We start from the raw sequence: 15733 nt of genomic DNA on the forward strand, positions 1-15733 counted from the left end.
AAATTCGTAGGTATTAATAACAGAATTATAATAAACGAAATAAAAAAAGATATTAATTACTCTTTTCTTTCAGGTATCCTTCATTAATTGATTAAGAGTTTTCACGTATCATATTTTAAAATTATATATTTATAAATATATAATTTGACGAAATAAGTTCATTCAGAAAGTTATCAATTCAAGAGATTACTTCCATATTCCTATCTTTACTTTCTTCGATATATATTTTAATATTAATTCGATTAAAAAAATTTCTTGATAAATTGAAAAACAGCATTTATAACAGAAAAATGTACAAATGAATTAGTCTCAAAATTTTCACTAAACTCTCATCTATTTCCAATTACTCTTATTCTATTTCCAATTTAAAAAGTGAATCATACATCATACTCCTCTTCAAAAAAATCACAGGACAATACCAACCACGCATCCGCAAAATTTTTCCAATCATCACGACCAAATCACGCACAAATCCATTCAAGAAAGTCCATCAAACAATACGTGATCTTCCTCAACCTACACGGATCAACCACCATGATTTCGTGTCCGTCCATCCGCGTTGCATCAGAACACCAACATCGGTACCAAAGCAACAGAACTTCGTTCATTTCGTGATCCACGAAAACGGCGGAAACTGGCGAATTCTTTGGCTTGAGCGCGAGTGATCACGAAAAAGATACGACTCGGGCCAAAGGTTCCGGCGGATGATGATCCTCCATCGTGAATAGAGTTCCAGTGGATCATCGTCCGTGGTGGATCGTGCGTGTCGCGACCGTTTCTCCTCGCGTGAAGAAAATATAGGAAGGAAAGTCGGCCATAAGGAGGCGGCAAGTGACGTGAAAGGGGCGAAGGAAGTGGAGTCCTGTGGAGGAACCATCCGGCGTTCGATCGCCGCCATTTTTGAAGGGTAAGATTCATATATATATATATATATATATATATATATATATATATATATATATATATATACACACATATATATTTATATACGTATAAGCTTCTGTTGGAAACTCGATAAGTTTTACTCGATTTGTCGTTCTGTTCGATTTTCTCGCGGTTACGGCAGGAAGTGAGAACCTTGAGGTTACGTAAAAGCGATTTTTTTATGAAAATGATCTGCGGTCATTTTGTTGGTGATCCAAGTCGATGGCGTGCGCCAGTCGCGAGTCGATCGCCTTTCAACCCTCGTTCGCGAGGCTTTCGTGGATGATGGATTGAAGTGACTTGGATCGAATGGGGTATAAAGTTGGATGTTAATGTTGATCAAACTTAGATATGTTTATCGTTGAGGTAAATTTTATTTTGACCTTTTGACGAAATTGGAAAAATAATTATTTTTTTCTAATAATGACAATTATTAAAAAATGTATTTATTAAGTTCGAATTTGATTAGGATTGAGAATAAGGGTCTTGTCTTACGTTTAAAAATAATCGCAGTTATTTATTTTTTTTTTCTTTTTTTTATTTCTTAATTTTAGTAATTAATTAAGAATGATTTCTCATTGAATTGTTTAATTTATTTTTTTATTCGATATTGTCCGATCTCTTGTATATCTTTCGTGAATAAAAATTGCTTTAAGAATCGAGAAATTACTCGATTCTGATCGTGTTTTTCTTTCTTTTCTTTTTTTTATCGTTTTTTGTTACAAAAATTAATCATTTCAACAAATTTAGTGAATTTTTTTTCATCTTTTTAATGCCAATATTTAAAATAATTGAAGATAATATTTTTACAATATCGAATTTTAATAATAATCAATATAAATGATTTTTATTAAATAATTATTTCAATAAATGATTTATGTATTTTATTTTTCGAATAGAGAGAATTTCGAATTCATATGATTCGTTTCGATTTGGTAACCGTTTAATATATTCTGTCCTCGACGACCTAAACAACAGAAAAACGGGATTCTGAGAGGCTTCCTTGTGTAGTCGCTTGGCGAACAGCGTTGATGGAAGTTACTTTGCCTCATGATTTATTGTTTGGTGAGTTTCATTATCATTTTCCATATGTATATGTTAAATTTAATCGTTAACTATTTGTCAATCTATAAATCATATTTAAACATAAAGAAAATATGAAAAATTTCGAAGAGATAACGTTGAATTTACTTTTTTGATCTATAAAATTATTATTTAAATAAATAAACAAGTAGGTAAATACGTTCTTATGAATTTTAAAACGTTATAAATGAAATAATTTTTAAATAATTATTTTCTCTAACAGCTAGAAATAATAAATTAATAAATTTTGAATTACAAGAAAGAATTAAATTTATCTGTGATTGAATTAGTGTTTATGTTTATATTTATGTTTATCTAATGTGTACATTTACATCCCCCTAATTGCTTTAATTATTTTATTATTAGTAAATAATTTCTTTGTATTTTATCTTTCTATTCTAAACGTTTCTGGAATTAATAGGAAAGTAATGAATCACAAAAATGATAGTTTTATATATAATAATATAGTTAAAATAATAATTTTTATCAATTAATAATATGGATATTCGTTTCAGTAATAAGTACAAACTATGAAAAATACTAATATCGTGTAGAATATTGTTATTTTAAAATATAATTAATATGTAATGTAATTTACATATTGGTTTCTTAAAACGTATGTAGACTTAAAGTTTATACAAAAAAAAAAATCATTATATAGTAATATAAAAGGTCATATCTACATATATATGATATTTAATGTAATATGTATATGTGTTGGTAAATACTGGAATTTCCACAAAATTCATCAGAATTATAAATTTTTTAATTGAAGAAAGAAATAAAGAAATCAATGGACCTCTCTATGTAGATAGTGAACATAATCACTGTCAATAAAATATTCATATTTAATAATATAAAAAAATTCTCAGAATTCTTTTTTTCAATTATAAGAATCAAAAATTGAATAATAATTCAATAATGAATTTTTTAATAATAATAATAATAATAAAAAGGAGCAATAAAAAAATAATTATATAAAATATTATATAAAATTATATAACAATATTCAACCACGATATCGTATTTTATATTTCCTCTTTCAAAGCTCATTTTTCTACTCTTTTTTTTCTTCAATAATCCGAAGAAATAATCGTTTGCCTACCCTCGTAATTCTCGTTATCGAATTATTTTTTTTTATTTCTGAACATTTTTATTTCACGTTCTCTTATGGGAATTTTGTCGTACAATGGCGAATAATAGCAAGTCATGTTTTCTCGATAGCAAAATTATCGTTTCCTTCATTGTTTATTTGCCTTGATTTTAAATATATTTTTATTAATGTAAATTTCATTTTCAATCAATTTCCATGTTAAATCTTAGGTTTAATTATAATTATGAAAAGGAATTTAAAGAATTTATTCGATATTTTTCATTTCTTCGTTATTATTTCTTCTGTTTAAATTTCATAATTGTATGAAATTTGGAAAAATTATAATGAAGTATATTTATTGAGATTAAAAGTTTATTAGTTAATTTTTTAGTTAATATCATCGTGTGTATCTAAGTTTTCCAAGGTTTATTTTATCTATTTGTTATTGTATTACGACTTATTAGTATATTCTAATATTAATGCTAATTTATTTGCGATAATTATTAGATGTTATTTTTCAAATTAACCTTGAGATTCATTTTCATGATATTCTGTGTTTGTTCTGTAGTAACTTCATAAAACTCTTCGTAATATAAAATACACAAACTAATAATTTAATCATTCATTATTATAAGCACAAAAAGAAATAATTAACATACTTTTTTGTTTGTAATATTTTTCTAAAATTTAATGAATTTTCAAGAAATAAAAAATTTCTTTGCTTTGATCAAACAAAATTCAAATTATAAAAAATCAATGTTTAAATTAAAGAAAGGAAAAAAATTATTTAATATTATATTTATATATACATGAATAAGTAAAATTAGAAATTAAATCACGAAGAAAATAATAATTAAGATAAAAAATGTTAAGTGTTAATCTAAATATTTCTATTTAAAATAGTTTATAATTCATTGAAGTTTAATTGAATGAATCATCGTTAAAAAAAAAAAAAAAAAGAATATTTCTAAGAATTTTCAGGAAAATCTAATATTTACTTGAAGATTATGTATACTTGAATATTACATACAATAATGTAGACATAACTCATTATTTCTATTATATTATATTTGTAATACTTGTATTGTATTATATTTTGACATTTCAGTTGCCCTCTTCAATTTAAATTCTAAATAAACATATTTAAATTATAACAAAAGAAATAACAATATATCGGTATTATGTCAGTTAACGAATTAATATTTTTAATATTTACATTTTTTTGAATAGATTTCATTATAAAAATTCTATTCCAAATTTTTTCCTACCATAAAAACGTCACGAATTTTCGCGACGAAAAATAAATTAGATTAAAATCTATTCTATTACCAAACGAAATGACAAAGAGTTTCCCTTTTTATTTCTCATCGAATCTTCCAAAAATTTTGTCCCCTTTTCTTTTTGCAAAAAAATTCTATATATAAAGATAAATTGTATAAAAATTTACATTATTATTGAACAAATGACAAAGCATTTTCAACGAAGTATCGAATTTTCCGGGAACTTTTTCGTTATTAAACAGGATTCAGGTAAAGGAAGGACGAAAAATAAATTATATTAAAATCTATTATATTACTAAACGACAAAGGGTTGCTTCTTTTTTTTTTTTTTATTTTTCACTACGAAATATCGAATCTTCCAACAGTCACATGCACACTCATGGTAGCCTGTGAGCTCTTTTCGCGATAATGCGAGGTCATGCCTTCCAGATAGCGAATTATCATCGTTGCATTTCTTATTGTTTATTTATTACCGTCTCATTACGGTTTAATGAAAGAGGATTTCATCCGAGTGAACCCCATCCACACTTGCAGAAACAAATTCGAAAATGTTATTAGTGATTCCGTGTCATAAGAAAACGTGTCTTTGTCACGAAACGTTGAGGCAAAAGTATAAATCATTTTATTTCTTCTTTTGAAATGTTGGTATAACGAGATCAATATTTTTCCGCCTCCTTTAACAAAACCTGTTAACATTAAATGTTTCTTTAATGACGGTTCGTTTATATTATAAGTGACGATAATTTCGAGATAACTCGAAAATTGTGTGTTTATTGTGCTTTCAAATGATCGAATTATTGTGAATATATTTCGAAATTATCGAGTTGTTTGAACGGAATTGAAAATATATAATTTACGACTTATTTCTTTGTCGACGATAATTATTTGATCGCTTGCTATATTTTATTTTGTACATGGATAGATACGTGGTTAATGTATGTATATATATATATATATATATATATGCATAATAAAATATTAAATATTAATTATATTAGAGAAAAGATTTATAAATAAAAAATAAAAAAAAATGTAAAAGGCACAAAATGAAAGATAAAAATAATGTGTGAGTTAAGAAGTTAAAAATAATATATCGTGGTTTTAAAATTAATAGATATTCATTGCTGAGGAATAAATTAAAAAAATTGTAGTCTCCAAGAGATTTAGAGAATGAGTCAAATGTCAAATAATTATCGACGGAAAAGAAATGTTGCGTGTGTTTGACGAAAAAAAAATTTTTACTAATTGTTTAACAATCCTCTGCATAAATTAACATAGTATTGTTGGCGATGAATATTTGACATTGTATAACATGTTAGATAAGAACATTATGCGAATCCTTTTATACAATTCATTAAAAATGAAAATTTCTATTCTTCGATTCTTTAAAATTAAGATAATTTTACTCAATAACGAATTTTATTAACGATTTTCAGATTAAATTTAGCCATGGAGAATGAAAGAAATTCGATAATTGTAAGTAATGGGCATCACGTATGCGCGATACATTTTACAAACAGAAAGAAATGGAAGAAAAAGAATAAAGAGAATAATTTCATTCCTTTCGTTCCCTTCAGACAACATCCAGGAAAGAGCCAGAAGGAATTACAGGATGGATAGAATCCGTGATTATGACCGTGTCGCAGACTTCCATAGGCCAGGCATTGTTTAAATTTATCGACTCGTTTTTGTGGGTCGTGGAAAAATCCACGCAATGGAGCTTACCTGCTCATGAAATCGCGGCTGGTACGTTTGAATAATTTTTAAAAATTATTCCAACTCGTTAATAATCTAATAAGAAGTCACACGTTTAAATTAATTTTCAACCATTTGATTTTAAAAATTAATTCGTTTGATTTAAATCCATTGGACTTTTTTGTTATCTTCGTGGCGAACAACAGAGGAGAATGGTAAAGTATTTGGGAGAATAGAGCTCGTGAGACCTTTGCCATGGCTTCTCTTTCTGCCAGGATTAGTGATACTTCGAATCATCAGATGTGGGCTGAACGTGGGTGCTTTTATTTTGGGCTATCCACGAATCCGACCAAGTGGAATGGTATGCTACGTTATTTCTTATATTTTAAATACTCTTTTTCATACGATAGAATCAAATTAATTATTACAAAGCGTATTAAATTTTATTTTTTACTTCACCAAAAAATATTATATTTTAATTCTATTTATATATACGAATCGTATGGAAAAATAAAAGATGTAAGATTTGTGCGATTAAAATTTAATATAAAAAAAAAAGAAAAAAAAATCTGTTCCAGGTAAAATTTGTGCAAAAAACTCGCAGACGATTAAGAGCGATAAACGTAAAGGCAATAAAAGCGAGGCGCAGAATAACGTGTGCCAAGGTAAATCGACTCTTTGTAATTCTAATTGCACGTATTTTTATATATCTCTCTTATTAATATTTGTTTTCCCATGTCCTATGTAGTGTTGGCAAAGAATTTTATAGATGCACGTATTTTAAAAAATTATATTCCTTCTAACTATTTACTATTATAAACAGTTATTATTGAAAATTAGCATTAGGTAAATTTTTTATTTTAATCGCATATTTGCATGGTTTTAATAGTGCTTTGTGTTAGTGTGCTACTCTTTCGTTGAGTTGTGTATTGCATTTTTCAACGATCTTTTTAATTTACGATCAATTAAAACGTAATTAATTTAAAATTCATACTAGATGGCGAATCAATCTGTCAAATTGGCAAAAAAGAAATGGTAATTTTTCTAAAGAAAATTTATTTTACGAGAAATAAAATATATAACAAAAAATTTAAAATTTCTTTTTATGTAAAAATATTGATCAAGACAATAATAAAAATAATGATCAAGACAAATTAAAATAATGAAGAGGAATGAAGAATGGCTTAATCTAGGATTCTATTGTTATTATTAATGATGTTTAATAATTGTCGAGTATTTTAAAGGTTCAATAATCGATTTTATTTATACGCAGAGCTCAATGAAAGAGTAGACGCTCTTTTCTTTTCTCAACTCGGTTAGCCTTTAGACACATAATTAAAATTAGCACGATAATAGTCTCGGTGATGGATATAGGACAAGAGGTTGACGATGATCGAGGCCAAGAAGGCTCTGATCAGATCCATCAGATTGACTCTGTCGACTTTGTCCTGTTTGGATACTAAATCATCCCCCTCGCCACCCCCGATGAAAATTCGTGTAGGTCAGATGGATTTCGACACGGTAATTCTTTTTTAATAATAAATTATTAATCATTTTCACGATATCTAATTAAGGATAATTTCTTAATATTTCAATTTTTTTCTCTCTATTCCTAATTATTCCCTTCCATCCGTTTATAATTATTTATAGTATGAATATTTTCAATTGCAATTAAGTAGTCATTTGAGGATTATTAGTCATGTGTACTTCAGGGTATTCGATGTCTTTGTCTTCAATTATCCAAGTAATTCATTTTGTAATACTTCTTCTTAATTGTGTGCGTAGCGAGTATTTGGAAAATAAGAAAAAGAAAACAAAAAAAAACGTACAACTCAAATGTGTAATTTTCAATGTTTCCATTAACATAAATTAACTTAATATATTATTTAATATCATTGTCAATTATTATTATTCGTATTTGATTGGAAGATACTTTGCTCAAGATTTAAATGAAACCGCAGATAGCAACACCAGAAGAGAAATCGACCACGGAATCTGTCGGTAGTCCTGTCCTCCACGAAATGAAACGCAAATTCTCCCAGATTTTGGATGATGAAAGTTCGGATGGGTCGGATAACGAGACACTTCGTGCAAAACTCGAAAGACTAGCAATGGAGAACAGCACGGACGATTCTGATTTCAACGTAAGTAATGTCGAAAGATAAGATTTTTAAAAAATTCAAAATCAAGTGTAGTATGCGTAACATACGTTCCTCTCTGAAACGGAAAGTTTGTCATCAAAGTTGAAGAAAATATTGGAGAATATTTTTAAACAAATTTTGCGACTCGACTCGATCTTTCCAGATTGCCGATTGTTCGACGGAATCAAGCACAGGGAGCAGCGAAAACGACGTGGACAAGGAGATATCATTTAACGAGACGATCGAGATCCAGAGGGAGGCTTGCAACTTCTTGAAGGATGATACATACCAGCTAATGTCTCTGGTAAAATTAATATACGTAATAATCATGTTTTCGTTATGTCTTTCGTGTTTAATGTGGATATGAAATGTGAGGGATTTTTAAAAATTGACTTCAATTTTCTTTTATATATTTTTTTTTATTTTATATAACCATGTAATTTGATAACGATTTTAATTAGGTGATGTGATCTAGAATATTTTTACTAGATTTAAATAGAGTCGTGGTATGGAATAAAATTATTACGAATAAACGACAATATTGAAATATCTTAGAAAATTTCAATAAAATTTGAATTTTCATTAAAATCCTTTAAAAAGTAATTTCGTTTCTTTTTTCTTAATATCTAGAAATTTAAATATTTTTATAGATGTATAAATAACATTTTTTAAAAGTGATTGGATAGATTGGTAGTTGGGTAGAAAAAAAAAATTAAAAAGAAGAAAAAATACAGAACAAAAATTTGCGATTTGCGCATAATTATATAATAAATATGCAAGGACGCAATTACAAATGAAAAAAAAAAAAAACTTGGTAAATTTATGTCAACAACTCTAGAAATGATGGAGATAAATTCATATGCGTAGTTGATCGCATATATATATATAAATATACACGATGATTATGATGATACGTAATTTTTACGTACATTATTTTAAGAGAAAAAATTATTGCATGTAATTATCTTATCACAAGAAATAGCATAGATCATTAATAAAATATAAATAAATATTTTTCATCGGTGTTTGAATTTGATCTTAAATAAATAATAAAATTCGAAATCTGTTTGTAATACAAACAATTCTTTAAAAATAGATATGTTTTGCATATTGAAAGATTGATTATAATACTGTGTAATCTATAGGATATGACATTCAAATATTTTTAATAATTTGAAATTTTAAAAGCAATAAAATTTATCACATTCGAATGTATCCTATCTTTTTATCTCCATTACCCAATACAACAAACAAGTAAAAATCTTAATTCGTTTAATTAATCTTAATTCAACAAAATGCTGATATATTTATTTTCGACCTAGTTTTTCAAGATTAAAAAATTAAAGAACACCCATTTACACTATATTATCTAATGCAAAAATAATTATTAACAAATACATTTTTTAATCATTTTTCTCTCGAGAATTATTCCTCGTCAATAAGATATACTCCGTCGAGTATCTATCTCTCAATGAAAAATATTTTTAACATATTTTACATATACTTGACGTATAATTCGCCTCGATTCGATCAGAGAAAAGAAATACGCAGATCAAAAGTTCAAAAATTTCTATCTCACGATTAAACGCATTAACGATCGACCATTGATTAAACTTATTAAACATTTGATAAGTTTTTCCCTCTTTCTCTCAACACTTTATACAACACGTGTTCTTTCTATTTAGAAATTGCAGATAGCGAAATCGATGAAGGACGAGGGAACGAAGGATGGAGGGAAACTCGAGGGCGTGGACAGTTCTGGTGAGTCCGTGTATTCGTCGGCAAAGGACGAATTCGACGAGGACTACGAAACGACTTTACACGAGCCATCGGCTGGCCGAGTGGTTCAATACCGGAACAATCGCACTTCGTTCTGGTGAACCGTTCATCCAGCCAGAGGCTCGATGATCGGACGAAAATTGAACCATCGGAATAAAAATTGAATAAAGATACATGTGACAAAGATATGTGTGAAATGTGAAAATGTATGTCTCGTCGACCATGTCTTCTCGACAGCCTTATCCTAAGACGTTTTTATTTATTAAAAAATTGGAAATAAAACACATGGAAATAATCCCATGGTGTTCCAGGATTTTTTGATTATGAATTTTTGCTTACGAGTTCGAGCAAGTTTGAAGTCGAAAGATCTTGGAACAACAAAGAAATTGTACGAAGAAAAAAATATGTTGAGAACGCAACATCGATGCAAAAAGTAGTTCCATCTTGTGTAAAGAATAATTTGTTTGTTTGTTTGTTTGTTTTTTTCGTGTTATTAATTAAGGAAGAATCCCTTAGAGATCCTTGGATTTCGACAAGTTAAGTGGCAATTTGTTTGTTTGTCTAAATTTGTGCTTTTAATTTATAAAGTCAAGTGCGTAGTTTAAACGATCGACGAATTTGGATAAAAGATTTATCTAATAAATTGTTGTTCTTTTTAGAATCAGCGGTGGAAAAGGCGAGCAATACGATCAAAGACTTCATCAATGGAGAAATAAATTCTGCGTTGCAACAATCGTCCACAGGTATTTCAATTTAACGATAATTTATTATTCATTTTTTGTGTCGAAATCAATTCAAGTAAGAAATCATCATAATCCAATATCCATCTTGAAACCAACTCTTGAAAATGAAAATTTAATTCTCAAACTGTAATATCGACAAAATATCAATTAAAATTAAAATAAAACTGACATTAAACCGACAGTTTCAGAATCAACAATCCCAGAAGATATCGAAGAGAAGAAAGCTTCAAAAGAGACCGCTACAACAGAAGCTTCCACCTTACCGAAATCTGATAGCTCTCCCCCAAAAGAGAATTCCTCGGAAGTCTCCACGTCGCCGAAATCTCGTAGCCCTCCCTCAAAAGAGAATTCCTCCGAATATAGCGCGTCAGAAGTGTCATCGAAAGCTCGTAGCTCTCCCTCGAAAGAGAGTCCCTCGAAAGCTCAAACTCAAACGGAGACGTTGCCGAAATCTCGTGATTCTCCTTCTAAACAGAGTTGTTCAGAAACGTCAGAGGAAATCACACTACCGAAATTTCCTGATTCTCCTTCGAAGGAGAATTGTTCAGAAACGTCAGAGGAAATCACACAACCGAAATCTCGCGATTCTCCTTCGAAGGAGAATTGTTCAGAAACGTCAGAAGCAACCACACAACCGAAATCTCGCGATTCCCCTTCGAAGAAGAGTTGTTCAGAAACGTCAGAAGCAACCACACAACCGAAATCTCGCGATTCCCCTTCGAAGAAAAGTTGTTCAGAAACGTCAGAAGCAACCACACAACCGAAATCTCGTGATTCTCCTTCGAAAAAGGAGACGCGCGCGTCAGAAGCTAACAACTCATTATCGAAAACTCGTAATTCTCCGTCGAAGGAGTGTTCCACGGATACGCGCGGATCAGAAGCTGTTTCCGCGTTATCGAGAACACGTAGATCCCCTTCAAAAGAGAATTACTCGATACAAGGGAAATCTTATTACAAGTCGAAAAAATATGGCCGCAATAGATCTACATGGACCGAACAGTGAACACAGATGGAGACGCTGTTCCCTCTTAAAAGTTCCTTCACTGTGATTTTCTTAATAATATATACTTAAGCCACGAGATGCTCCTGGCTTATTTTTTATTATTTATTCGTTTAACAAAATTAATTAATGAAATTAGAAAAGAAGTAGAAGTATCGCGAAATCGTTGCAAATCGCGATGACCGATTATATTTGTGTACTTGTGTAAAGAAGACGAAGAATTTTTTCACGATAAATATCAAAAAAAACTTTTCTAATCTCCGGTTTTCATCGAAGCAAGTTCGTTGTAATTTCGTTGTCCGTTTTGTTTTTTTACTGGATAATTGTAATGAAACAAGCTGAATAAATAACATATTTGTTTTACAAAAAGGAAGAAAATAAAATAAAAAGAAAAACGTTATGCAGCAACTTCCAAATACACGTATTCCAAACATGCCACACACGCAATTAAAAATTTCTAATTAAATCCAAGCGAAAGAAACATTCTACTTTGTCCCTCGAAAATTCATCGAAATGAAAAGGAGAGAGATGGTTGCATAAAAAAATTTCTCGAACAATCTTCTAATCTCCAGTTATTTCTATCACGAAATAATCCATCCAATGGCGTTATCCATTGCACGGATCCATTTTGGAAAAAAAAAAATGAAAGCTTCGTTCGAATCGAAATATTGTCGTTGTAGCACGATTAAAAAAAAAAAAATGGCAGATAATGGGAGATAATGGTCGAACGATGGGGCGGACGAGAGAGTTTTTGGCCGCTTGTGAAATATTGAACAAAAAGTCTGATCTATTAAGCCGCCTCGGTTGCTCAAAGTACGGACCACGTTATCGTTTTCACACTCTTGGTCGTGAGATAATTGGCATACAATTGCAATGTTTAATGTGCGATTGTTGGGTAACAAAAATAATCAGCCAGAAGGAAAGTTCGAGTTATTCTTACTAGACAATTAATAATTAGGGAAGAAGTAGTAATTGAAAAATGGAATAGAATAGAATTTAAGAAAGGTTTGAACAATTGTGGATCAAAAGAAAAAAAGAAAAATATAGATATCAGAAGCTTTTTCATTGTCTAATTGCATAAACAGTATCATTGAATATTTATTGAATTTGTTACTGATCACAGATTCAAGGGAAATTATAATATATTATAAATTTTTCTTTCGTTTTTCTGAAATAATTTTCTGTTTACACATACAAACAATTGTTACACACAGACGCCAATTTTCTTTTCTTAAGAAGATTTTTATAAAAAGAAAAATTATATCCATTTAAAAATCATTATTTTTCAAAATTTATATTTGCCATAAAAACGCTTTCTCTTCAAATAATCGGAAAATAATAAAAAAAAAAAAAAAATATTCGAAAAGAACGATACTTTTCAAAATTTTGAAAAATATCTTTCCAAATTCTTTTTTTTTTTTTATATCATCGTTCTTTTATCATTCTCCGATTCCGATCGTCTCGATCGCGAAAATTCGACGTCATCCCGTAATTTCTATCTCGTCGCACAAATACATCGAATCGTTATCACGAAACGTTTTAATTTATTTTACGAATATATTATTTAATCTAACGTCTTTGTATTTACGAAATCTTCAACTTTAACGAATTTAATTTTTTTTTTTATAACTGGCTCGATGCAAAAAAAATAAATTTAAAAGTAATCAAAGACATTTCAGATTGCACAAATTTGATAAATGGATGGATATTCGTTGACAAGCGTCTAAAATACGATTATATTTTACGAGAAGTTGAAGAAATATCGGATGGATTAAATGTATATAACAAGCAAAAGATGTTTCACTAACGATGAAAAAGAAGTAAAAATTGGATGATAAAAGTCTCTTTATTTTAAATTCGGAAATTAGAAGAAACGATAACGATACAAGTTTTTTTTTTAAAGAAACATTTTTATGCATAATTATTATTTATTTAAGAAATATTTATTTATATCAACTTACCATCGACGTAGACATGTGTAAAATATTTTAAACTCATCTCGCTTAATACACGTTATACATTTTCACTGAATCTCTATTAATAACTGTCATGAATTTCTAGATTATAGATTAAAGTAGAAAAAAAAAAGAAAAGAAAAAAAGAAAAAAAAAAGAAAAAGAAAAAAAAATTGTAATCAATTAAAAGATATAAAGAAAAAGATATACATGACAAATAATAATAATGGTATATCTTCCTTTTTATGATCAAACAAATTTTTAATTACAATTCTTATCGCGATTTAGCAGCCATTTTGAATGCTCGCTTATCTTAAAACACCCTGTATATTACAATTTCGACCGAAGTTCGACCTTTGCCATGATTTTTTAAAAAAATTTTTGCATATAAAAAAATACACACACTCTTAAAATTTATTTAAATCGTATCAATGAACATTTAAGCACAAAAATACGCGTAATCCTTTAATTAAATCCTCCCCTTCTTCAGCAATTACACGTGTAAAATATGCAAAAAAAAAAAAAAAAATTACGAATATAACAAAAGAATCATCGAAGAATTTTAAAAATAAAATATTCTCTTGTCAAAATTTTCGATAGTTTCAATCTCAGACACGAGGATCGCACGTACTCTCAATCATTCAATAGCCAATAAATCTTAACGAGTACTGTATTTCAAAGCGTTGGGGAATGGATATAAATTGTTGTACATAAGTTTTGTGCAATAATATAGCCGATCGAGGCATTATTATATTGGTCATAATATTAATAACACAGATAGCGGAGCGTTCATTCTTGCGAAAAAAAAATATCCCTTATCGTCAATCACGATAAGTTGAGATTACGGCCCATATGTCGTGCATGTGCTCGATGGACAGATAAGTGCGTTACACTGTCCTAGAAAATGAACGGAAGAAAGCTCGTGACGTGATCGTTCTGCCGATCGTGTTTGTCGATCACCAAGAATCCCACAAATTAATCGTGATAAAGAAACATGAATTGCAGTGGCCATATTATTTGAAACGAAAACACAAATGTATATATATATATTTTTATCTTTGCATTTAAAACAATATGGTTCTTCTCGAATCAAGAAACAATCATTACGTGAAATTTAAAAAAAAAATTATCTAATTATTTTAATTAATTTCGAGACGAATATTTATTTATTATATACTTTGTGTTCTTGGAAACTGCATCGAATTTATCGAAAGAAAGTTTTTATAATTCTTTTCATTTGATGATTTAGTTTATTAAGGGACGTGTTTATGTTGAGACTATGGAACGAACAAAGGGTGAGTAATTTATGATTTTTTCTTCGTACGCGTTAGTAATTTTGAAAATTCGTGTTTCAGATAAATTATTATCAAGATTGTCACATTTTTTGGATTGAACATCGGGTCGAATGTCACTCTTTTTCAATTATTTAGTATTAAATGATACATACCGAATCTTTAGATATCATAATCATGAAATCAACAAATATTGGACTTATCTTTTTTTCTTTATTTGTAATTCCAGTTCTGCTATCGTGTGTTGTACAATAGTGAATTCTAACATCTCGTAACAAAATTTCAAGTGCTCCTGAAAACCATTTAATCTTAAAATATTTCTACCTTTTAATTTACACTTACTATATCTATAGATTCTTTGGTTGTATCGTTCATTTAAACAATGAATTCTTCCATCATTGCTCTCCTAACATTCATAGCAAACAAATGAATGATCATTTCATGATCTTTTTGGAATTAAACTTTCAAGTCTCTTCTTCAATCACCATCATATCCAATAATTTTCGCTACAATCACAATGCTGCATCCATTTGCAAAATGTACTCCCATGATTCTCAAGAATGATTCAAATCAACGATGAACGAAATTTTGATATCGAAAATATTCAATTCTCATTGTGGAAAAATTTGACAACGAAAATTCCACATTTCATCGAGTCTTTTATCCAAGAAAAGGAACGATTGCCATCGAGAACCAAGGAATTCTTCACGATCGAAGGGATAATCTTGTGTCGTCCAACCTTCACAGA

The 15733-nt window shown here is 29.0% G+C and overlaps 1 protein-coding gene and 1 long non-coding RNA gene across 12 annotated transcripts; one reads left to right on the forward strand and one right to left on the reverse strand.

Moving 5' to 3' along the window:
- Window positions 1-393: 393 nt before the first annotated feature.
- LOC100576271 (dentin sialophosphoprotein) lies at window positions 394-12209 on the forward strand. 11 transcript variants are annotated; one of them, XM_026443057.1, is made up of 13 exons: window positions 407-907; window positions 1824-1989; window positions 5817-5856; window positions 5958-6126; window positions 6282-6436; window positions 6654-6740; window positions 7450-7596; window positions 8037-8219; window positions 8380-8520; window positions 9902-9977; window positions 10307-10531; window positions 10655-10738; window positions 10921-12209. In XM_026443057.1, exons 3-13 carry the CDS (start codon window positions 5830-5832, stop codon window positions 11739-11741), a joined length of 2115 nt encoding a protein of 704 aa, XP_026298842.1. In that variant the 5' UTR covers window positions 407-907; window positions 1824-1989; window positions 5817-5829; the 3' UTR covers window positions 11742-12209. The 11 variants fall into 11 exon arrangements, with proteins under 11 accessions (XP_026298849.1, XP_026298848.1, XP_026298845.1 ...); XM_026443058.1 differs by lacking the exon at window positions 407-907 and adding an exon at window positions 1138-1290; XM_026443063.1 differs by lacking the exon at window positions 7450-7596 and having other exon boundaries at window positions 397-907.
- Window positions 4644-13891, reverse strand: LOC113219019. The gene is made up of 2 exons (XR_003305372.1): window positions 13700-13891; window positions 4644-5066 (listed from the first exon to the last, which is right to left on the reverse strand). It is a non-coding gene; the product is annotated as an uncharacterized LOC113219019 (long non-coding RNA).
- Between the last annotated feature and the right edge of the window lie 1842 nt (window positions 13892-15733).

The sequence above is a fragment of the Apis mellifera genome, linkage group LG9, assembly GCF_003254395.2.
Source record: "Apis mellifera strain DH4 linkage group LG9, Amel_HAv3.1, whole genome shotgun sequence".
Taxonomy (NCBI): domain Eukaryota; kingdom Metazoa; phylum Arthropoda; class Insecta; order Hymenoptera; family Apidae; genus Apis; species Apis mellifera.

What these genes read in the sequence shown, in the direction of transcription:
- LOC100576271 (XM_026443056.1), top strand. Translation starts at nt 4,929, where the DNA reads ATGTTATTAGTGATTCCGTGTCATAAGAAAACGTGTCTTTGTCACGAA. An exon ending in ATGAAAGAAATTCGATAATT is followed by an intron (nt 5,857 to 5,957) that starts GTAAGTAATGGG and finishes CGTTCCCTTCAG; the next exon opens with ACAACATCCAGGAAAGAGCC. An exon ending in GTTGCAACAATCGTCCACAG is followed by an intron (nt 10,739 to 10,920) that starts GTATTTCAATTT and finishes TTAAACCGACAG; the next exon opens with TTTCAGAATCAACAATCCCA.